At 40.1% G+C, this 25887-nt stretch overlaps 2 protein-coding genes across 4 annotated transcripts in view; both read right to left on the bottom strand.

The window, feature by feature from the left end:
- cxadr (CXADR Ig-like cell adhesion molecule) overlaps nt 1-7931 on the bottom strand; it is a 41440-nt gene extending 33509 nt beyond the window's left edge. Inside the window, exon 1 of the mRNA XM_031310913.2 lies at nt 7711-7931. Coding sequence (XP_031166773.1) covers nt 7711-7762 — 52 coding nt within the window. The 5' untranslated portion in view covers nt 7763-7931. The remainder of the gene's footprint in view (nt 1-7710) is intronic.
- Nucleotides 7932-11501: 3570 nt separating this feature from the next.
- btg3 (B-cell translocation gene 3) lies at nt 11502-20850 on the bottom strand. Of its 3 annotated transcripts, none has more exons than XM_031311069.2 (5): nt 20730-20850; nt 18206-18412; nt 17971-18108; nt 12329-12518; nt 11502-12035 (listed from the first exon to the last, which is right to left on the bottom strand). In XM_031311069.2, the coding sequence occupies exons 2-5, from the start codon at nt 18376-18378 to the stop codon at nt 11850-11852; spliced, it is 687 nt and encodes a 228-aa protein (XP_031166929.1). In that variant the 5' UTR covers nt 18379-18412; nt 20730-20850; the 3' UTR covers nt 11502-11849. The 3 variants fall into 3 exon arrangements, with proteins under 3 accessions (XP_031166929.1, XP_035846851.1, XP_035846852.1); XM_035990958.1 differs by having other exon boundaries at nt 18206-18410; nt 20718-20817; XM_035990959.1 differs by lacking the exon at nt 20730-20850 and adding an exon at nt 18580-18600.
- Between the last annotated feature and the right edge of the window lie 5037 nt (nt 20851-25887).

Below are 25887 nucleotides of genomic sequence, written 5' to 3'. Positions count from 1 at the left end.
TGGGCTCCATTAAGACACTAACAGCTGGTTCCTCAGAAACTTACCGCCAACAACTGCAGCCTGGTTGCCCCTGTGTGCCGGCTTATTAAAACAGCAGCACTTGTGATTAAGGTTGTGCAGTAACGTGCGCTCGTCCGGACCGTCATAAACCAGCCAGTCACAGAGCTATTTTCAGTTCAATCTCATCTCTCTGGAGGGCGACTGGGCCAGCTGCCGATTTCCTCACATGGCGGCGAGATGCACTACGGTAATTAAATGTCTGTTGTGGCTTGCTGACCTTGCTGTGGTTCAGGCGCTGAGCCTTTTCTATACCCAACTGTAATTGCCGGGCCATCATACCTATAGATCTAACAACGACCCAGAAGTAATAACTTCAGGGAAAAGACCATTTTAATGAATGTTAAATGGGAGAGATGGGAGGTGGCAGACACACAATCGTTCTGGACACTTGGTTGTAAAACCATAGTAAGTAAATGGAAGCCATCTGAATGTAGTGAAGACCTGTTCAAATGTATACTGCAATACACATTTGCACTCCACTCAAATTAATTTCTCCCAACTTGCCTCAACATAAAAGAACACCGACTTTTTTGGCTGACTTGACTAGTTTGAAAATGAGAACACTGCATTAACCCTTATGAAACAGACCATTTAATTATGAAACTTCAAATGCATTCTCTCTTTGTTTATTCTTATAATTTTTATTTTTTCCAAGTTAGCCCAAGATGGGAGAGGTATATTTTCTAATCACTTTACCACAATGGCCAATGGGGAAAGCGTTCATCTCATCTAATCTTATGTAATGCTCTTTCATGAAACAAGTGTTTCCTTGCATTCATATTTTCAAAAGGAGATTAGTGATATTTTGCAAAAATGCTACAGCTTGTATACAATAGCTTTCCTCTCTTTACATCTTCCTACACCTGCAAACATATCCATAGCAGCTTATACTATCCAACACTGAAATGTATTCACATCAGTGAAACGGTGAGGCTCCCTTGATGCTATATAAAGAATGGACAGATGTAACAGATACAGTTGCATAACTTGTCTGGGTTAACCTACATTTAATATTTGACCCCCTTGCAGATTCCAAATTCTAAGGATTTGCATTTCAGTTTAGCATAAGGTTGATTATGAAGCAACACATGTTACAAGAAATGGGATTTTCTGGGTCTAATTCTACGTCGCCTTGTATCAATACTCCTTTAACGCTCCTAACAAGATTCGGCTGGCATCATAACATTTCACTACACAACTGCTTTAATATAATTCTAAAATCTATAATGCACGCAATCATACCCCTGTAAAATTGTTCAGACTAGGAATTTGTGCATCGCAACAGGCATTTTTCATAACAAATCCCTTATTTTCTATGGACAGGAGTTATTAGCATAACTATATAATTTGACATGATGATTAAAGATCAGACTAAGACAGACAAAGCCTGACTTGAATATCAACACCACAGGGAGCAAAATCAAATGGGACTGAATCAAGAAAGAGGCTTTCCTTAGACACAAACACTTATTTGCCTTTTTCACCATACCGGCAGTCTAAAATGTGTAATGTTTTTCAATGAGATAGAGGTGCTAAAAATGGCTCATTCAACAGCTGCTTTGCCCCTCCTCCTCACAAAATTCACCCCACCTTCTGCTTATGTCCCTTATTTACTGAGCCATAATATTTTTCAAGATTAGACACACAATTAAACTCTAATGTTCTTAGCTGCAAGAGTGGGGGCTTACTGCTGGGGGACAAAATATAATCATCTCCCCACAACTCAGCTCTGTGTTAGACAATGCCTGAACATTAGCTGATAATAATGTGACACGCACAACACAATATGCAATGCTTATCTCCAAAATGATGCACGCAATAAAGTCAGAAGTGGCAACAATAGATTTGTTTTCAGAATAAATTGTCAGGTCTGTTTTACATGATAAAGTCAGTTATTTCCCATATGTAGCCTTCAACTAAGCCTTTTCTTAACATCGCACAAAGGATAATCTAACAGAGGTTCAAGCATGTGTAGAGCTGAGCTGACACCTGCCTAGCAGGTAAGCAGGAGCAGACTGCACACCAGCACCTGCAGATGCAGCACCCTGGGGACCTGCCTGCCACACTGTGTATCCTCACACTGAGATGGCTCGCTCAGATGCCGTCAGAATATTATGCAAAAACAACCACAATACATAGTCATAAGAGGAAGAACCAGAAGTAGAGTAATGCTTCACAGACCTGGATACTGGCTATGGAATGTTTTGTAATTACATACATGTAAATGGGCAAGTCTCTCCAGTCAAGAAGCAAAATACATTGTGTGCCATTGTCTACAGTCTGAGATAGGGCTGGGCAATATATCGATATTATATCGATATATGAGGCTAGATATCATCATAAATTTTGGATATCGTAATATCGCAATATGACAATTAATCTTTGCATTTCATTCATTACAGTAAAGCGATGTCATTTTCTGAACTTACCAGACTGTCCTGTTCTATAACTGTGTTTGCCTTTATCCACCAAGTCATTATTTCCACATTACTGATGATAATTTATCAAAAATGTCATTGTTTGAATATTTTGTGAAAGCACCAATAGTAGCACCCACGTTATTTTCAAGGTTTAGTGAATTCCAGTATAATTTTTTTCAAAATATTATACAGCCCTTTGCAACAAAAAAACCTTCAAATCTCCTTCACTGCCTGGTGTGCAGCATCTTCTCTGCTGCTATGCCGTTTATCTACAGAAAAATGTATTCTGGCGATGTTCATTTGAGATACGAGTTACATTAAAGCCCTTATTATCATCACGCTGAAAAGCTTATTTGTCACAGGGCCCATTATTCCTCATCAGGAGCAGAGGGTGCTGTGGGTGCTGCAGTGCTGGCCATCAAGTGGCTATGTGATGAATGAGCTTTCGCCGTGTGTGTCGCCCTATCAGTGTGACACAGTGATGATGACCGATGGACTCGAGAGAGCGGGGAGAATCAGCACTGCAGCGACCTTGTTTGAAAAGATAGGTTACATGAATAGCAGAAAAAATGTCTCTTGCTTAGTACCATCTCTGTCCAATGCTTACTTTGAGAATTTGAGAATGATTTCGGACATAGCCGATGTCTAATCCATTCCTTACACGTCTGCTCCTTCTGCTCTCCAAACTCTTTAGATACCAAGTACCTCTCTAACTAGAGCCACATGCTCACCACTTTGGTATGTTAATAAATCCAAACCTTGACAGGACTGCCATGCCTAGTTGCGCATGCTAAGCAATGATTGTACAATCACTATTTGAGGGAATACCGTAATACAGTATAGTGGCTGGTCAATTGATCACTAAAATGTTGCTCTCTCGCCTCATATTGATGCTTGCTTCCCAAGCTATGTATTCATGACAAATAGTTTTGCCAATACATGTTGTAGTGACAACTAGGGCTGACATTTTTAAAACTGCTGCAGAAAATTGTTATTTAAAAAACACATTATCATTTAAGTTAGTTATCAAATAAGAAATCCAAACTGCTGTTTTCAGCTTCCCAAATGAGATAATTTGCTGCATTTCTCTGCTTTCACATTATTGTAATACATAGGTTATAGACAGTTTGCTGGACAAAATAAGCAAATTGACCAAGCATGCAAGCTGACCAATATATTGTGGTCCCCCAGGCATGACCTTTATGAACTAATCAGCTACTAATTTGTGTCATTAAGGCAAAACTGCCCCAGAGCTCAGTAATTGTAAAAAGTAAGCACATCATTTGCATGCCTCTAGGGACCTGGTACTGTCAGTAAGCCAATACTGTGGCCAAAGTGTTATCGAAGTTAGAAGACATACAAACTTGAAATATCTGTCAATGTAACATTGACTTTATGACCAAGGGGTTCACATTTAATCTTGCCAATATATCTTCCCACAAGAATGCGTTGGCAGCAGCCCAGAAGGCAGTTTGAGTCCCTACCTGTGAAAAAGAACGAGCTCTGAATACAGAGTGGCTGCACAGCCATTAATAGGACTCCGAAACAAGCAGCACTATTAATCATCACTCATTTTCAAGCAGGCAGCAATTTCTTCATTCAGTAATTCAGACATGAAATGGAGGGGGGAAAAGTGGGAAGAGGTAGGGTAATGTGGCGAGGTAAAGGCGGGTTCAGCGTTTCACGCTCCCATATACGTAGGTGAACAATAGTTGGCACAGGGCTTGTGCAGCGCTGGCATGCTAAAATATTAACGCTTGTGGCTGTGAATATTCATGCGCGGTCGTCCCCATCATCGAGATTGTGGAGGACAAAGCAGTGTCCCTGGAGTGTAATCTGATTCTACATGTTCCTGCTTCATTTCCAAGGACAGTGGGCTCTGGGCGGAGTGGGCGGCTGCTTGCGTGAAGGTGAAGCTGTGGCCGCAACATGTTTCAGCCAACAGGAGGCAAGTAGTGGCGTTGAACTGCTGGGTCATGACAAGTGAATGTGACCTCCAGCCATTACTGTCTGCCTGGGGCCAACGAAAATGGCCCAGGATGTGGTGTACATGCCTCCACCCATTTTTTTAATGGTTGGAACTATTTCTTCACAGGCCTCAACACATTATCAATACACAACGTCGCTGTAAGAGTGACAATAGTTGTTTGCCTAACAAGATTTACTGATCAAACCGTTTCGTATGGATTCGTTTTGTATCAATATATTAAATGCATCTTCAACAGCTATTGTGCAAAAAAGAGGCAATTTTTTTTCTGATGGAAAAAAAGGCCAAAAAAAAACGGACCTAACACATCCATGCAAGCGAGGGGGAGGGTAGTTTTCTAGAGCAACCAGAGCACACACACTCACAAGTACACTCCCTGGATCTGAGTGTCTGTTTTCAAAAGGTAACCAAGCAACCAGTTCCTGGCCAGGGCCTTTGATTGTAGGCTTATCAGGTAACTGTGTTCTGTGCCTGCTCACAGGTTCACTAGGTTTCTGTTTATACTAGGTCAGTGACCCAAACAGCCAGGAGTGGATGGGGCACCAGGACAGGTCCTGCAGCACTTTAGCAGGGAAAATGACCTGCTCAATGATGGTTGATGTTCAGGTCCTATGTGAGGACTCGTATAGAGTACGGACAAGTCAAGAGGTGTCTATTAATAAAAGGGAAGAAGTGGACAGACATGCCATGCAAGGCTAACCAGTGTCTAATGGTCGACAAACACGTTTCTTGGACAAGCTCTTTGACGATAGATGTAAGAAACAGATTAGTTGGCACCAGGGTCGCTAGAGCAGTGAGCACGTTGCCTTCTTTTAAAAACTGGGGTGGTGGACTCTTTTCAGTCAAATAAACTTGAAATACGTTGAAAATGTGAGAAGCAGAACTACTGCTGTGTGTCAGTCTGTCAGACTGCATGGTGTAGTGTGTTGGTGTGTGTAGAAGCATCTGGTGTAATTGTTCAGAGTAACAGCCAACCCCACAGCAGTTGGTCTCTGATAACATTGTCATTTAAAAAAGCATTGCCTCAAAGAATTAATAAAAAAAGGGGGGGACCCCCTCAAATTAGTATTTTCCTTTTCCTTGCATCAAGTGTGAAGGCTGGATGAAGTCTGTCTGCACTTTTACAGATTCTAAATGCTCAACACTGACTTCACTTTGAATCACTTTCAAGGATTCTTCTTACAATTGTATTTCTTTTGTCAACATTGTATATTCCACGTGGTGCCTCGTGGGCAAATAGAGCAAAGAAAATGGAGCAGAAAGACCCTATTTGTTATTTTGCCATTTGAGAGAGGATAGCATATTATTGTGTATTACTAAGCCACGTTAAAAGAATGCCACGAATCTGGCAGATACTGTTCTTGTCCGCTGAAGTGGAACAGCGGCCAAATGACGAGGCCATGATGCCATTAAGATGGTAATGAGCCCAAATCAGTGTACAAAACAATGTAAATCATGAGACAAAAGAAGGCTAAACAACAAACTATACACAAACCTTATATTAGACTCAATGCCCCAGCTTTTACATAGAGTAAGAGAGATGTGCTGGATGATCCTAAACAAAAACACTTCTTTATCTAACGGTTTCTCACCAATCAGCAGACTGGAATGTCATTGCCCTGACCATGGCTCTGTGGCTTCCCATCAAAATCTCAAAACATTTCAATAACTGCCATGGTATGTCGCTGATTGAAGCCAACAGAGGATCCTTTCGAATTAGAGGAAATGTTTCGCATTATTGTTTGGAGTGGGAGGAGTGATCTGCTAGTTTCAGTACAAATTCCAAAGACGACGCACCCATAGGCATACAATCGAGTCATGCATTTGCTACAATTTACAAAACAACTATGGTAAATAAATAAATAAATAAATACTCATATACATTTAAGATGCATAACTATTAAATTATTATCATATAGTTTTGATCAATACATAACTTGGCAATATTTTCAACATGTATTTCCCTGATGACACACTAACAGGGCAAACCACCAAGTTTTTACTTTGAATTCCAATTCTCATTAAGAGAATGTCAACTGCATTATTACGGACTAATACTTCGAGTGATGCTTTGAATGAAAAATATGCAAAAAAGTAAATTAGTGATACCCACACTAGACTTAAAATGTATCACTTGGCTTAATGTCCTTAACAGGGATTCCCAGCCAAATTAAGGACATCTCAGTTTCACCCTTAATTCACTGACTATAAGTTAGCACAAGCAAGGAAGGTTTAAAAGGTAACCACTTTGATCAAAGGTTCCACAGCCCCCCACTGTTATCTAGCCACCTACAGTAACAAAACAACAAAGACCTTTAGGTAAGGACCTAACTTTCCTCAAACGAGGGTCTTTTACATCGAAAGGTTTCAATAAGTAGGTTCAATGACACCAACATACACAAAGCTGTCAACAGGAGCAAACATGTGGTTAAAGTTACATGTGATAACCTAGGATTTCGGACTGGGGAAGGGGGGGTTCAGCACTGCTGGCAGATGGCAGACAAGAAGGCCGCACTTTGAAGTCCCGTAGCTACAGGTTTAAGAGCGGATCAAGCTATTGTGTTAAACCACCACGACAAAGCAAAAGATATCACACGGAAACACCAGAGGGAAATAGGCTATATACATCCACAGTTTGGGCATCGAGAAACAGCCATAAAAATTATCTTCCACCTAATTTCTGTGGAAACCTTAAACACAATGCTTTAAATTTAAATAAATATTCATTCCAAATAAAAATAAAAAAATAACCTCAAAACAGCCAACTAGCTAGCTAGTAGTCGAGGGTTTACCTGATAAAAATGTAAACCAAACCACTATCACTTTATTGGATATTGAGATAAAATGTGTAGGCCAGATAACAAAGCGTTAGAAAACTTTAATTATCTGTTGACGTTTACAAATAACTTGAAGTAGATGTAGTTAAACGGACGCTTGTTCTGGTGTGCAAGCTAACTAAACTGACCTTGGGTCAGAGTTACTACTGGGAGCACATTCTTTTAACTGTTAAGTGGATTCAGATGTGGTTAGGTTAACCGCTGAGCCAGTTAAATGGTAACCATACTAACTTGAGGTATTACAACGTAACCTAAAGTTTTCAGCATTTTTAACTCATCGAAGCAGGCAAGTTTCCGTGTTAACGCCAGCAGTTAACGTTACTGTAACGCCGCACGGCTTGACCACAGACTGTATTTCGTTTTAGAATCAAAGTAGCTCACCGACTGTTGATGTCAGAAAACTTACCTGCAAGGAGGCTCAACAGTACACAGCAAAACCGGCCTGACGAAAGCTCCATTCCTGTCCCAGCTATTCCACGACTTCTTCAGTAAAACTTGGTTGGAGAACTTATGCTGAGTTCGAGTGAAAAGCGGCAGTCCAGCTCGACCGAGGCATCCAAACTCCACTCCTCCTTCTCCTCTTCTCTCTGCAGGTGCACAGCGGAGCGCGCCGCAGGGTATCACGTGACTGGCGGGTTTTCCCTAACCAGATCCAGTGTTGCCCTCTGCCGGTATGAACAAGGAGCTTCCCAGGATTCGTGGTGCCTATGTGCGTCTCTCGTCCAATAGTATGTTCCTGCGGTACCGGAGACTGCAATATCAGGACCGCATTTCTAAGACCAAATTCTACTTTCTGTCAGTGTACTTATAGTTTTAAATATTCATTTCACCCAAATACTATTCTGTCCAAGTACACATAGTTTTAATGGTTTATTCCACCCAAATACTACCTTTGAATGAATGAATGACGTTTATTGTCACTGCATTTAAGTACAATGAAACTGTAGAGCCACTCTAGTAAGGTGCATCATACAATGATGATTTATCATTGTACATCATACAGGGGTTAAATTGGGATTTGTTATGGGGGGGGGCTCTCCCTAGGGGGGGGTCCGGATGTATGCCCCCCCACAAAGTTTTTTTGAAAAATAAACCATTAAATGGCACTTTCTGGAGAGTTTTGTGCAAAGAAATGGAGAAATCGAGTCTTACATGATAGGTGCAAAACTGCAAGGTTAAGAGCCTATACTTTGCATTGTTGTAGTATCAACAGGTATTAGGGCATTTAGCATTTACATTACTATTAATCAGTCATCACTAGATTACACATTGTATTGTATTGTATTGTTCCGATTGTTCTCATCTCATTTCCGTCGAGACAAAATAGACATGCCATTTCAAAAATCTTTCATTTATTGTCAGAAATATCATGTTTTCAAAAGCATCATTTTCATCAAATTGTATGTGACGTATTTCCAGTAGGCAACTGACTGCAAGCAGGCACATCCGGACACAAACGAGCAGGCTTATGAGCCCCGGCCCAATTTAACCACATACATATATATATATATATATATATATATATATATATATATATATATATATATATATATATATATATATATATATATATATTTATATATATATATAAACTCATCTCACAACATTCATTGCAAACACACACACACACACACACACACACACACACACACACACACACCGAATACATCTCACCCATCATTCATAGCAAACACTCATCTTTCCTGTAAGCACATCCTAACCATAACATAAAACACAACTTGCCCACTCTCACACTAAGTGGATAATAAATATTCTAATGTGGATAGAATATTAGTGAATAATAGTGAAGTGCTGAGTAACTAACAAACTGCATCATTAAAAAAGTTTAGCTTCATTTAAGACTGTTATTGCTTTGGGAAAGAAGCCATTTCTAAATCTACTAGTCCTTGTTTTTAGACATCTGTAACGTCTATTGTCCAAATTCCTAGAGTTTTAAAGGTTTATTTCACACAAATAATAATTTTGTCCAAGTACTTATAGTTTTAAAGTTTATTTTTCACCCAAATTCTACTTTCTGCACAAATACTTAGAGTTTTAAAGGTTTATTCCACCCAAATACTACTTTCTCGTCCGTCTCATATGAGGGCCACTGTATAACTTTCTGGGTGGTTTTCCCTCCCACCCTAAAAACTGCAGGACAACAGCAAAAAGGTAAGTATGTTTCTCACCTATTTCCCAAACTGTCATGACCTGAGCAACTTGAGAGTAGTTCTGCAAAGACTGAAGCATCTAACTAAGGCTTATTTTGTGTTCTTTTTTCAAGAGCACGAGGTAAGAGATGATGCTATATTTCAAAACAGTTCAGAGTCACATTATGTTACTGTCCATTAGTTCTGCATAAAATGGAAATTTGTCTTTGACACTGGTATATAAGACAACACACAGCATACATGACGATTAAGCAACTTGGGAGGACCAGGTTCAATTGTAAATCATTTTTAGAGATTGTTTTACAACTTGTGTTTAAAAAATATGAGTAGAAATGGATAATCATTTTCTATGTAGGCCTATGCACCTTTTTTTTCCTCAAGATTATTTTTTGGGCTTTTCCGCCTTTCATTTTTGACAAGACAGCTAGGTGGGAAAGGGGAGAGAGAGAGAGAGGGGGAAGACATGCAGGAAATCATCACAGGTCGGATTCGAACCCTGGACCTCTGCATCGAGGCATAAACCTCTCAGTATACGTGCGCCTGCTCTACCCACTAATCCAACTTGGCCACGGCCTATGCACTTTTAATTTATTAAATAATATATTGGTCTTGAAAATCAATGGAAAACATATTTATCAAGCTATATTTTTAAAACTGTAGACCATATAAATCCAGCTCACACATAATCCATTGTAGTGATGCTTGTTGTGGATTTAAACTAATCCCGGGAAGCTAACACCTTAGAGGGCTGTTTCCCAGACAAACACTACACATACTGTCATTCAAACATAGCCCATCTGTTAGCTCCCCTCCAATTTGTTCCAATAAATAATATTTCACAACACCATGGATGATAAAACACCTTTATACATTGTAGTTGACCAATCCTTTGAAGGAACTGTCTTAGCCGTTAGGCATCCATTGTACCTTAAACTTAACACTGAATCTCTCAAGAGGGCCTATTTATAGATGAAAAAAACATTATAGCTTCAATACCACAGACAGAAAGTATTGGTGGTACTGGTGATATCAAACCATGAAGATAGTTTATTTTATTTGATAAGATCTCTGCCACAACACAAACAGGTGCGATACAATTCTGATCTGCTGATCAAAGCAGTTTTAGATTTTGCTTATAAAATGGTTTGGGTGAATTGACCCTCTGAGCTACAGTAAACATTACCACTAAACACACCCTAGAACCACAACGTACCTGGTTTGATTCCCTTCGTCTCATGTTATACTTATGTCTCGTGTCAGCTAGCAAATGCCAAAAGAAAAACCGAAAAAACTAAAACCCCACCCAATGTTACACTTTAAAGTGGCCATATTATGCTCATTTTCAGGTTCATAATTGTATTTTGATGTTGTACCAGAATAGGTTTACATGGTTTAATTTTCAAAAAACACCATATTTTTGTTCTACTGCACATTGCTGCAGCTCCTCTTTTCACACACTGTCAGGTCTCTGTTTTAGCTACAGAGTGAGACCTCTTAACTTCTGTAACATCTCTGTTGTCGGTCGCACATGCGCAGTAGCTAGGTAAGGATTACATGAGCTAGCTCCAACTTCAGCCTGTACAAGGCAGGATTAGCCGGGAGACTTCTTCTAAACTAGGGCGCACTTCCAACTTTGCGTGGAATACCTGCAGAACAGGGACATGTAAGCAGTTCTATACAATTTATTTTGTAGATTAGGGTGAATTTGTGTGTTGTAGCAGTGTTTTGCCATTGAGAATGAGCTAGCATGCTAATGGTTAGCCCCCTAGGCCCCTCGTCTCGGCTAGTGACGTAGAAAGCAGTGCAGATTTTGAGCAGCTCACCTGGAGACTGAAGGGAGGACACATTCAGAAACTGTATCTCACTCAAAACAGCATGGATGTTTTTTTTCAAAGTTTGTATGCGTGTCGAAGTACCAGAGACACAAAATAACACCCCAAATCCCAGAAAAAGTGATTTTTTCATAATATGGGCACTTTAACCCCAACATACTTTAGTAAACAACAAAATAATACACAAAGCAACATGGTGCTTGAAAATTGTGTTTAATAAAACTCCATAATTTTGAGTCTATACATCGGACAATTCTGCACTATGAATAAATAAAACATTTTATCACAAAGGACAAAGTAGGTGGCATACATGAACGTCTCCCATTGTAAAAATACAGTACTTCAAAATGTGTATTGCAATTTCAATATCTAATTTAATACAAGTGATTTATAAGTATAACAAATAGTCTAAAGTGCAAAAAAGAGTTTTTTGTCAAAAACAAGAATAACTAATCTATAAAAAAATTCATGTTTAAAAAACAACATTATTCAGTCATTTTAAAGTTGTCTTCAGGTTTAATGAACAATAAGCACCATGATTCCTAAATGTAACAATGTGCCACATCTTGTGTTGTGTCCCAGTACCCACGCCCTCTCCCATAGCCAGGAGCGACCCACAGATTAGGCCTTAAAGTGTGTGCCGCTCTGCTGCGAGGCCTGAAGCTGTAGTGAGGCCGTGGATGGATGTAACCTTTCCCTGGTACCATCTTCTTAGGATGCCACGTAGCCTTAAAAAGGAAACAAATAAATACAAGCTGCCATCAACTGCAATACAAACAACCCTAGCCCTTGACTCTATGAAGCATTTGACTCCATTTGATTTTTATTGAAAAAAAAAAATACATTGAAGATGATAAGACTTTCATCTGAACACAATAGAAACCACTGGGCACCAAACAGAACAAAGCATAGCTACTTTGCGGTTCACCAAAACCTGGATATTATTGAGTAACTTTCCATTCTTCTCCAAAGCTGCATAGGTTATTTAGTCAAGGGAATTCTAAAATGTATTGTGCAATACCTGGTAAGCACAGTGGCTTTTGGGGATAGTGAAGGGGGAAGTGCGCGTGCTCTCCTCATCAGAGGAAGAACCCGAGTGGTAGTCTGATGTCACCCTCTCCAAAGCACTAGTCACTTTTGCAACATCCTTGTCCTCCTCTTCTGCGTTAGAGAAGCTGGCCACTGAGAAGCAAGGATTTTGCTCTCCGACCCTAAAAATGGTAATAGAGGGAAATCACATCCACAGTTTTATGAGAGTAAACACACGTAGAAGGGAATCGGTTTAAAACTTGAATAGTTGGGCTGGAAGAAGATTAAGTTGATATTTTTTTGTACTACATTTGATTTTTGTTATGCAACAAAAATGATCCTGAAAAGTACAGGATTGGAGCAACACAAAAGTATATAATGTGGCGATTAGCGGAGGATTATTCTGTTCTCATACCATGGTCTGGGTGAATACTCGATTCTGAATGTTCATAAAAAAGTGTTATAGGACACCTACTAAAGGAGTTCCGGTGAAACTGACAGTTTACCGTTCTAAATGAATGCGCTACATTAAAAGAAAAAGTGAATCTGTTATTTCCAACACTGTAGTCCTTCAGTGCCTCGTCCTCTGAACGCACAGGATGGCACTAACACACAAGCTGCAGGAAGTAAGTTACACTGCCCCTCTGAACTGACTTTGTTTCACAGCGAATAATGTTAGCTCACATCCCGTTCGCTGTTCAGGTCGCCACTTCAGGCTGCGGCTGACAGTAACGTTACACATCGTGGATCATTTGTTCGTGAAAATCATTATATTGTTTTGGGGACAATGACATGGCTGGATAGCTAGCTTGTCTTGTTGGTAAACATACTGTCACATTATATTTACTGATTGCCAATGGTACACAATGTTATTGACTTTGAATCTTGCTAGCATACGTTAGCTTTCTGGCTCGTAGCTGTCTGTCTGAGCTGAAGGGTTCTACAAGCCAAGCGGACTAGAAATATCTCCCGTTGCTAAGGGTGGCAAGTCGTATCTAAGGCCCGTAATATTTACTGAAGCAGTGAACATCGTTTGCATTGCATTGTCACGGGGGTGTCTTTGGTGTCTTTCTAGCCTCTACAGGTGATTTTCTATCCAGCCTGGAACTTGTGCCTTTTTTCGGGCTTGTTGAGCATTAAATCCAAACTGTTACATCTGAGATTTATCCACTTGATGTCCATAATTCATCACGTTTTCGGTCATTTCTGCCGCTAACTCCATGCTACCCATAGACAGTAGGTGCTACCGACAAGGGAATCTCCCATGATGCCTTTGTTTATGTTTTCAACCAATGGGAAGGCAGGTCCGTCACACATTACGCCTTATATGGGCATCCAAGCGAGAACAAAGAGTATAGTGGGAAAGATAGATCCCTCCAGGTCAGAGATCGTCTGTTACCGTTCTAAACCGTTCTACAGAGAAGAATGGCGTCACTGTTTTGAGATTTGGCATACACTTGGGCCTTTTTTGAAGAAATGTAAATAGTTTGTCCTTATTTTTTGCACTGGATGACTCCAAATATGTAGGAGAACTGTTTTAGACAACACACATACTTGTGTAGCATTGCTGTGGGTGTAATATCAATAAATATGACATTATTTTGATTATTGGCAAAAGCGTCTGGACTTTTTTTGAAACAATGTATGTATTTTGTCAACTGTATAAGTTATAAATACTATCGGTCGATTAATCAGTTATCAGCAAATACGGCCCAACCTAGCTATCGGTAAAATCCACTATCGGTCGACCTCTAATTAAAATTCATTCGCTGCGTGTCGGACGGTTCACGTCTTGCTGCATCCATTAATACCTGACAATGGACATGTCCTAAATCAGGAGTGCCCAACCAGTCGATCGCGTTCTACTGGTAGACCGCGGACTGATCCCAAGTCGACCGCGAGGGGTGTATATTTTGTATTAAATGTACACTACAGTCTATCATGAGTCCTTGTCTGCGCACCCTATCAGTCTCTTAAACACGTCCACAAAAAAGTATTAAAAAAAGAGAAAAAGAAAAAAAGTAGGTCACGTTTAACGTACGGTCGCGCGTGACATGCATGACAGGAAGTTGACAGCTGTCAACAGTAGCTAGCTAGAAGCTAGCGAACAGAGCGCTTACACACTCCTAAATGTTAACATGGCTGAGGGGAAACGAGCCAAGACCTACCATTTTCACCCTGAATGGGAGGAAGATTATTTTTTTGTTTATTCTCATTCAAAGCCTGTTTGTTTGAGCTGCAATGCAACGGTGGCGTTGGCAAAGAAAGGGAATCTGGAGCGGCATTTTAAAACAGTACACGGGAGCTACGAGAGGGCTTTCCCTGCAAAAACGCCTTTACGCGCCACAAAAGTGCGGGATTTGAAAGCACAGCTTGCAGCACGGCAGTCAGTCTTCACCAAACCGAAGACCCAGGGTAAGGCCGCAACTATTGCTTCCTATCGCGTCAGTCATGTCCTTGCTAAACACAAGAAGCCATTCAATGACGGCGATATGGTGAAGGAAGCCTTTCTCGAGGCAGCGGATAGCCTTTTTGACGACTTTAAAAATAAAACCGAGATTGTGAAGGCCATTAAAGAAGTGCAACTCTCCCGCAATACTACTACAAGGCGATGTGAGAGAATGGCTGTGGATGTGGAGGAGCAACTGAGGAAGGATATTGACGCGTATGAGTGCTTTTCCCTCCAATTTGACGAGTCGACTGATATGGTGGATGTGGCACAATTGTGTGTTTTCATCAGGATGGTTTTTGAAGACATGAGCGCCACGGAAGAGCTACTCACAATTTTGCCATTGAAAGGACACACCAGAGGTGAGGATATTTTTAATGCTTTCATGGGATTTGTTAGCGAGACAAAACTGTCGCTCTTCAAGCTGATCTCCATCACAACTGATGGGGCGCCTGCCATGATGGGCCGCACCAGTGGGTTCATTGCACTGTGCAAAGAAAGTGAATCTTTCCCGGATATCCTGAATTATCATTGTATAATTCACCACCAAGCGTTGTGGAAAGATTTTAAATATGAAAGAAGTGATGGATATTGCGATGAAGATTGTGTGTTCAGTTCACGCGAGGAGTCTGCAGAGAAGGCTTTTCCGTGCTCACTTGGAGGAGAATGATGCTGAGCACACAGACCTACTGCTTCACACGGATGTTAGGTGGTTAAGCAGAGGTACATTTTTGGCCAGATTCACGGAGCTATTGCCTGAAATCAAGGACTTCCTGAAGCTTTCAAAACATGTGGCTTACCATACAAAGCTAGAGGACCACCAGTGGCTTTTAGATTTATCTTTCCTCACTGATCTCACTGGCGAGCTCAATGAATTGAATTTAGAGCTGCAGGGTAAGGGTAAAGATGTAGTCAACATGATGAGTTCAGTGAACAGGTTTAAAAGCAAGCTACAGCTGATGTCAAGCAGGCTGCAGAGTGGTAACCTGCGCAACTTCCCTCACATGCACGCAGAACTACAACGTCAAGGTAAAGGTGTGACACAGCTTGACAGCGCACGTTATGAGGAGCATGTTCAGAGCATCTCATCAGAGTTTGAGAGGCGTTTTACTGACTTTGCATCCATTGAGCCTGTAGCCAGCAATATGTGTTATCCATTTGGTGCAAGTATTGATGTTGGTGACATTGCCGCCAAAGGAGCAGAGAGAGCGGGTTTGTGCTACAGCGCACTATGCAAACTGGCAACTGTGTGAGAGGAATTTGTGTGTGTGTGTGTGTGTGTGTGTGTGTGTGTGTGTGTGTGTTTGAGAGAGGAAGGGTTTGTGTTGTGATGTCTAGTAGTTGTGTGACAACAAGAAAAAGTGTTGAGGTTAGTTACTACAGGCTGGAAACGATGTGTGTGGGTTTGCGAAGTTGCCACTGGACTGGTAGATCTCGGGAGGTTGGCTACTTGAAAAGTAGATCTTGGGTCAAAAAAGGTTGGGCACCCCTGTCCTAAATGGACATCAATGGCTGCAGATAGTAGGGGTGTCACGGTTCTCCAAATCCTCGATTCGGTTACATTTTTGATTCTAAGGTCACGGTTCGATTCTTGATTTTTTTTTTAAAGCACAGGTTGCTATGCTGTTTTTAGACTAGACTTTTATGCAATATAATATCTGACCTTTGTTCGCAATGTACCACACTACATTGTCAAATTTAAAACATTTATTAACATAATGTAACAATAACTTATATCTATAACCTGCCATCTAGTTTCTCTTTTGTAACTGCAGTCTTCTTCACAGAAGATGACATTCAAGTTCACAACAAAACAAACAAAAAACAATAAAACAGCCACATCCATAGTCTTCTCTGAACAATTAAGTGTCTTAAACTATTTCTGAACAGTAACATATACCACACAGATTAACCGCCATATTAGTCGTGCTGCCAGTGGAAGAATATGGTACACGCACATAGCACAGCTTGCAAACTGGCTTTTTTTTTTTTTCCTAACTCACTGGAAATCCAAAATACTTCCACACCGGCGACTTCAGCTAGAGGGGGTTCAAGTTCTGTCGATGGGTCTCCAGCATCTGCAGTTGCCATGCTACCTTTTGACTGGCTGTAGCTAAGTTAGGAGGTTGACTGACTCGCAGCACTTTAACACTAGTGCTGACGAACTGACCGAAGAGCCGTTAATTAACCCGAGTAGTGTCACTGAACCGGGAGAATAAACTGACTCACTCCTGTTTTTTTACCTCATTCGCGCCGGCGCTTCTCTCAAGCTAAGTGTGATCGGTGAATGCTCCGTTGTGTGTAGCTGGTCTTCTTCTGCTACTGTGTGTGTAGTAATCTAGCTCATTAGCACCTCCACTGGAGTGGTCGTAGAATCAATCAGGAAATGGACTACCTCGAGAAGGTTTTTTTCTGCTTGGCAAGCCGACCGGATGTGACATGGGGGCGTGGCAGCATCGATGATTCCATTTTTTAATTCAAAATTCGAGATTGTGACTTAATTTCAATTTAAAAATCGAAATTGTGACACCCTTAGCAGATCCTATTCAATTCAATTTTATTTATAGTATCAAATCATAACAAGAGTTATCTCGAGACACTTTACAGATAGAGTAGGTCTAGACCACACTCTATAAAGCCCCAACAATTCTAATAGTTCCCCCAAGAGCAAGCATTAGCAGTGGCTATTGCGACAGTGGCGAGGAAAAACTCCCTTTTAGGAAGAAACCTCGGCAGACCCAGACTCTTGGTGGGCGGTGTCTGACGGTTGGGGTTATGACGGTACGGGATGTAGCGTGGCACAGCAGAGCATGGGTGGACGCGGTGGACGCAGCAGGACGTAGCCGGGCATTGCAGGGAATCGCAGCGCGTAGCAGGGTGTAGCAGGTCCATAGCCACAGCTGCACCCAAGACCCAGGTCTTGGTGTCACCCTAATCCGAGGCGATGTTCTGGGCATTATTCATTTATTTGAATTTTTATTTATTCAAATTTGAACAATTATTCTAACAACAATATACCGGTTTGCTTTTCTTAGCTTTCTACCTCCACACTTCAAATGAGTCCTTCAAACTTTTAAACTATTAAAGTGCTCCAGTTTTGAATGCCAAAACCATTGTCGTTTTTGTTGAACTAAGAACTTCTGAAATGTTTCCACTATCCACAGCAAATTCACTCAAAGTCTCACCTGCAACAGACCGACCCAGGGTCCACCCACAATGTGAGTTCAGGGGGCAGTTCCAGTTCACTGTACTGAATCCCGCTCTCTCGGCAGGCCCGAAGGAGCTCAGGATCCTGCCTTTGGGACCTGTTCACTCGGATGCACCTGCAGAGCACACAAAACGGATTGGAAACAGTCGTAAAAAGTTGTGTTGCATAGCAATAGTGGCTAATACAAATGGGAAAAGGACAGAGAGCAGCACCTGTATGCTTCTCCTTTGATGGGGTTTTCAGGGTACCAGTGCCCCTTGAACTTCTCCTGCAGTGCAACAGCCAACCTCTCAACAAACAGATCGATCTTGTGCGATTCCAACTTCTCCCCCGTTTTCAAAAGCCTCTTCAGGAGGAATACCACAGCTGCAATTTCTCTCCTCATATTTCACATATGTTTTATAATGTTCTTACAGCCTCTGTAAGTAAATTAACTTTAGTCAGATGGGCAGCAGTAACCAAGTGACACAAAGTATGACAAGCACTACTATAGTAAAATGTTAGTTGATTTAAAAGGAACATGCTGACTTATTGGGACTTTAGCTTATTCACCGTAACCCCCAGAGTTAGATAAGTCCATACATACCCTTCTCATCTCTGTGCGTGTTGTAACTCTGTCTGACGCACCCACCGCTAGCCTAGCTTAGCCCAGATCCTGGAGGTAACCGGCTCCATCTAGCCTACTGCTCCCAATAAGTGACAAAATAACGCCAACATGTTCCTATTTACATGTTGTGATTTGTATAGTCACAGGGTGTACAAATAAAAAGGTCACATGAGACACAGCCATCTTCTAACCGTATACAAACTGGGAACTATATTCTCAGAAAGGTGAAGCACTGCTACTTCTGCTACTTGGGTGGAGTGATTTGCTCACAGCACCTGAGTGAACTCCAGGCGAACTCTCTGCTCCTCACCACGGGGCTTCAGGTGCTGCGAGCAAATCACTCCGCCCAAGTAGCAGAAATAGCAGTGCTTCACCTTTCTGAGAATATAGTTCCCAGTTTGTATACTGTTAGAAGATGGCTGTGTCTCATGTGACCTTGTTATTTGTACACGCTGTGACTATACAAATCACAACATGTAAATAGGAACATGTTGGCGTTATTTTGTCACTTATTCGGAGCAGTAGGCTAGATGGAGCCGGTTACCTCCAGGATCTGTGCTAAGCTAGGCTAGCGGTGGGTGCGTCAGACAGTTACAACACGCACAGAGATGAGAAGGGTATGTACGGACTTATCTAACTCTGGGGGTTACGGTGAATAAGCTAAAGTCCCAATAAGTCGGCGTGTTCCTTTAAAAAAAGAGCTTGCACACTGCTCCAACAAACACCAACAGTTGGGTCTGTGTGGGCCGGCCGTCTGTGTTTGTTGGCATTTGTTGGATGGAGTTGTTAGAGTTTGACATGTCCAGTCTGGTCTGGTGGGGTTGGAGAATGTTGGACCAATGTAGCCCATTTTCCAACAACTGACAACATTCTAACGGCTCGAAATGCTGTCTAAATGGGTGTTTTTTCTGGCAATTAGTGGAGTGACCATAGTGAGTAATTCCTCAAAAGCTTGAGGAGCAAAACGGGCAAAATTCGCAAAAGCTGGAGTATCTTCTGAGCGAAGTTCTCGTCACAAGTTAGACACCTTGTTTTGCATGTCCAATATCCAAGGTTTACACCAGTCTCCTCCTGGCTCGTCTCTCCTGTACACGGCTAGCAGCTTTACAGGCCAGGTAGACCATAACTACTTTGGCCACATTCAACAAGGTCTCCACTTTATCCATGTTTTAATAAACCAAAATTCAAATAAAAAAAGGTAGGACTAGGTGACAAAAGTCAGTCTTGTCTGATACTGTCTGGGCAGTGTGGACTGGCAGTTGGTTTAATGAACATTCTAAAGACTACCAACTGACAATTGCCAACAACTGCCAACTTTAGAATGTTTGAGTTTGTTGGTATTTGTTGGAGCAGTGTGCAAGCTTTGCTTTGTGAGGTCAGAGTCAGTAGTTGTCTTGTTTAGTTCTAGACGGAACTATTTTCTTTTCCCATTGTGTGTCATTGTCTGATGATAAGTAGCACTGACATTATTACACATTTTAATACCTCTGAAACACCCTGACTCAAGGTTTAACTGCACTGAAGACTCCTTTAGTGGTTTGCCCATAGAAATAATCCATTTTATTTCTATGGGTTTGCCTATACACTAGAATCTGTTACCTTGGAAACGACTGTTTTCGAGATTATTTTTGTTTAAAAGGATGAATGGATAAAGAAATGACACTAATACACTTTAGTGATCTGAACCTGTTGACTTTAGTTCAGTTAACGGTCTAGCCATTAGCGGTCTCAGAAAGGCGGGCTGTGACGCACACTTTCCGGTTATCCACACATCACCACCCCATAACATGAGCTCGAGATTATCAGCCATGCATGGGCTAACGTGCTAGCTAACGTTAGTTAGGCTAACTGTACTAGCTAACATCATGTTGTCTAGCTATATCGCGCCGAAATGCATTTGAAACCAACCTCATGCTACGTGCACAAAAGTCACATAAGGGTATTAGCATTAGCTTTATAATGCACTAGCTAAGTTAACGCTTACAGCCGTATGTGGCTAACTAACACAGCAACCCTATCGTGGTAAAAGTTAACGTTAGAACTTGTCATAAATAGGTGATACATTTACATAACATCACATTGAGAGACACTTTCTGGTGAGACACGAGGCTGTGTGCATCTTGACTTACCGTTCCGTGTGCTCTCCTCCAGCATGTGGGTAAAAAAAAAAAAAAAGAATGGGAAGTTGGTCAACACAAGAATCCTTGAGGTCTGTTAGTAACCCCGCCTTTTACATAAATACAACTCCCGCCCACCGATCATTCTTATTGGTTCCAAACAGACAAATATAGCGCATTTATTGGTCGAGCATAAGCTCGTCATGATGACTCACAGCGTCAAGCATGTTCTTTGTTTGTTGAAGATGTACAATTGTACATGTACATGTACATACATACATACATACATACATATATATACATACATATACATACATATATATACATACATATACATACATACATACATACACATACATACATACATATATATATATATATACACACACATACACACATATATATACATACATATACACACATATATACATATATATACACATATATATATACATATATATATATACATATATATATACATATATATACACATATATATACACATATATATATATACATACATATATATATATATACACATATATATACACACATATACATATATATATATATATATACATATATACATACATATATATATATATACACATACATATATACATATATATATATATATATACACATACACACATATATATATATACATACATATATATATACATATACATATATACATATATATAAATTTAAAAAAAAAACTTTTGCACATCACTTATGTTTTGACTGTAGCAGTACTTTGTTTTATTGTTTATTCCCTTTTTAATATGTTTAGTGTTTACTGTATGCACCTTATACACCTAGGCAAATTCCTTGCAAGTGCAAACTTGCTTGGCAATACATCTGATTCTGATATACCACTTTTAACAAACTCCTTTCTAGTTTAACTGCTGGTTACAATGGGACATCAAAAGAAGCCGGGTTCTCCCTTTCTCTGACTCTGCTGCTTCAAAACTTGACCTGTTAACCTAATGATTTGCCAAAGTAACATTATCAGTGACATACTGGGACATTAGAGCAAACAAGAAATATATCATGAGAAATAAGTGGAAAAGGAATACCAATTACTTGCTGAAAATTGTTCATCACAGTGACACAGCAGGTATGGAGCATCATTCACATGCATGTCGTAGTAACCTATAAGTCAGGTTACCCAAACTGTAGCTAATAATGATTTGTTGCTAATACTAAATGGTATTTTGATTGAAGCTGGTGATTTTCATGAAACAGACCTCAATTCTGTTTTACCTAAGATCCAACATATCCACACCCCACAATATATCAACAGCGGATGTGCGTAAACCCCTGATGAGAGTGAATATGAGTAAAGAGCTGCTGGGCCTGATGACATCCCTGGCCGTGTAGAACATGTGCCAACTAGCTAGCTGATGTCATCACTGACATTTTTAACATATCGCTGTCACAGGAGAGTGTTCCCACCTGCTTCAAGACAGACCCCATCCTCCTTGTACCTAAAAGGTCTGCAGTGTCTAGTCTAAGCGACTACTGCCCTGTGGCACTCACCCACCGTAAAAAGTGCTCAATTTAAAATAACGAGTGAACTAGTTGCATGAATTATTTTGAGTTTTCACAACTCTTTCTTGACTGTGCTGCCAACGTAACGATAATAGTTGAGGGTACAAAAATAACTTGTCCCTCCAACTAATTATCTACTACTACTATCACGTTTTCATAACTATGCTAAGCCTTTACAACTAATTCTCAAGTTTTTATAACAACTAGCCTAATGTCAACTGGCAACTTGCAATTATAATAGTCAGAACATTGTGTTGGACCCTCACCAGTTTACATACAGAGCCAACAGATCCACAGAGGATGCCATCTCTACTCCCCGCCATCACACATATATATAAATAAATAACAACACGTACATCAGAATATATCAGTGGTATTGGTGAGGGGAGCGGCCTGCACAGAGTCCAACCGATGTTAAAAGACAATACCCACCATAGCTACAGTCTGTTCACCCTGCTGTAGTCTGGCAAGAGATACAGAAGTATCTGCTGTTTTCTTCTTCTTCTTGTGTAGCATGAAGGGACTACAACTCCCATTTCGCTTTGCATCCCTGTTGTAGAATGACATATAACAAAACCTTGTAACCTTGTAAATGGAGGGGGGGGGGGCTACGCAATCCTTAAAAAGTTAAACATATAGCAGGGTGCATCGTTACCCAGAAATAACTCTCATTACAACTACTAGGCTCACGTATAAACACATTTAGTCCACAAGGGGGAACCCAACCTCCATCTACCACACAATACACAGTGAACAGTCTAGTTATAATTGTGCAGTCCATCTGTAAATATAAATCCAATAAGTCAACAACTAGGTCATAATCAGGTTAAATGATGGTGGATTTAGCACGTATTCAGTGCCTGCAGTCATGTTTTGCGTTGCCCGTTTACAATAGTATCAATCACAGTATCAGTTTGATTCTTAAATGTGCATCACAATAATCAGAAAGGGTTTTATTGCCAAGTAGGTTTGCAGATACAAGGAATTTGTCTTGGAGATTTGGTGCACAACAATAAACAGTGCGAAATTCAGGAGACATTATATAAAATAGAAACATTTACAATAGAAAATGTAAAAAATATATAGGAAATGCTGGAAGAGCTGTACAGTTTTGTCCAGGAATGTGCAGAATATTGACTGGGGGTGTGCAAATGTTCACAGTATAAAGTACAAAGAATATGTGCATGTGAGGAGATAGTAAAGGTGTGCGTTAATGTAACGCATGACTGTATATACTGTAAGGCCAACATTTCACTTTATACAGTTTACAATGCCAGTAAAACCACGATGTCAGCACACCTGGTGCTAATCAGCCAATCATAAATGAACTGAAATATGGGTGGCTACATTATTCAAGCTTTTGACAAAGATATGTTAAAATGCTTCAGTATTTTTGAACATAAGTTGTTGCAGTTGATTCGGGGGAGTTGCTGCTGTTCTCTTTTTACATTTTTTGTCAATCCCCATGTGGAGAAGTAGTCATTTAGTGGCTGGCACATTCCTTTATAATAATGTGAATATCAATCATACCACCGTTCTTATCCCCGCAGCCGAGGCCACAATCGGGAAAACTCCAGCATATCACAGTATGTAGTAAAAATAATTTTATTGAAATATTTTACAAAAAGATACAAACTGTCACTTAAGCACAAATCACACAGCATGTGTAAGGTCCATGAACACACACAATAAATAGAATCATCACACAACACAAATGCAGCCTTGCGCAACATTAGAAAACAAATGAAGGAAGAGCCAAGTCCAAGGGAAGTGTAACAGGTATGCCTACATCTCCAGTAAAAGATAATGAGACAACCAAATCCAGGCAGTCTGGATTTTCTGCTGTGTAGAGGCATAAGCCCAGGCATGTTTCCACAGTATACAAAAAGACACAGCATTCATAATTAAAACACACATAAAAAACATACAACTGAAGATTGAGTGACTTACATTAAGGACCATTATCTGAATACACTCAAGCACAAGCATACAGTTATCCAAAGAAATCAAGACATGAGCTTAAAATGGAGCTAAAACCTTTAACTTGAAACCCTAAAAGGGGTCGAATTCATTGAATCTCTTACAAAGAGAGCAAAAGAGATGGTGAAAAAAGAGTTTTTCTAAACATTAATCTGAATATAACCTTGTCTTTCCCCAGCTTTATTATACTCGAGTAACTCAGACTCCTCTGAGGAAAACTCAGATAACCAATATTCTTTTAGATATTTCCTATTTAATAAGGCTTCGGATTTATTTGTTTCTTTCTTGCATAGGGTTCCTGAACATGACTGTTAATACCATCCCCTATGTCTCCTTTTGTTCAATAGTCAGGGACCTCAAGAGGCACAGTCAACCTAGCTATCCTGTTTGTATTGCTGTGACATCAACTTAGCTCTCACACATCAGTACAGGAGAGAGGGCAACAACAGTTAACACCGCACATTAAAGAAAAAGGAAAGCTGTAAATAAAACAAATCATATAACATACGCTGTGTGTCCTTGAAAACAATTCATTTCCACATCAACACTGTTAGAGAAAAAAAATCTATGGTTCATTATTACACACACTGAACCAAACAGAGTAAACCACAAAAGCAACATACATTTGAAATCAGTTTGGTATTGCATCTTCCTCAGCTAATGGAAAATAGTCAAATGCTTATACTTCACGTGTGATACAGAACAAATACGGACTTTGGTTTGGCAGCTGGATTCTTTTTTCCAATAGTTAAACCTTTCTTCTTCCGATAGCCCTCGTTCAGTGTATAGCCATACCTACGACTTGTGCTTCACAGCTATATAACAGACAGCTCTGTGCTAAAAAATCGTTGAACTAAAAACAAAATACCTATCACTTTAAGCCACGGGTATATTAACTGATATTTCCAATTGCTGCTTGCCAACCAGCTGTTACAAAGTATTGGTTTATGGACACTTCCAAAATAGTTATCACCCACACAAATGAAACCCTGCAAAGCTAGTATAGCCGGTTTTTAACATTCACACTTTGATTGGTCTTTGTTGCAGAGATGCTATAGGGTACTTAAGGGTGTTGTCTTGCACTTTTTTTCCTTTTTCTTTTTTTACTGTTGAATCGGTCTGATCGCCACAGTTTTCATAAACTATCAAGTCATATTAGGGCACTTTGAAGGCAAGTCAAAAACGGGTGTTTCATACCATTATATTGCCAGTGTGCAGCTGCAAGAAAAAGCTAAAACCTTGTTCATGCTTTACATTAAAGCAGTAATCTAAAGCAGTAATCTACGACGGAGCATTAGGGCCACATCAAGGGAAAAAAATTAAGGAGGAAGATGTGTTATTTATTTTGCATTTTGAGAATAAAGTCGAAATGTCGAGAATAAAGTCGAAATGTCGAGAATAAAGTCGAAATGTCGAGAATAAAGTCAACATGACGAGAATAAAGTTGAAATACTTTTTCGAGAATAAAGTCAACATGACGAGAATAAAGTTGAAATACTTTTTCGAGAATAAAGTATAAATGTCGAGAATAAAGTCGAAATGTCGAGAATAAAGTCAACATAACGAGAATAAAGTTGAAATACTTTTTCGAGAATAAAGTCGAAATGTCGAGAATAAAGTCGACATGTCGAGAAAA

Source organism: Sander lucioperca, chromosome 13 (genome assembly GCF_008315115.2).
Source record: "Sander lucioperca isolate FBNREF2018 chromosome 13, SLUC_FBN_1.2, whole genome shotgun sequence".
Taxonomy (NCBI): Eukaryota; Metazoa; Chordata; class Actinopteri; order Perciformes; family Percidae; genus Sander; species Sander lucioperca.
Note: the sequence above shows the minus strand (reverse complement) of the source record. Positions and strands in the feature narration are given on the sequence as shown.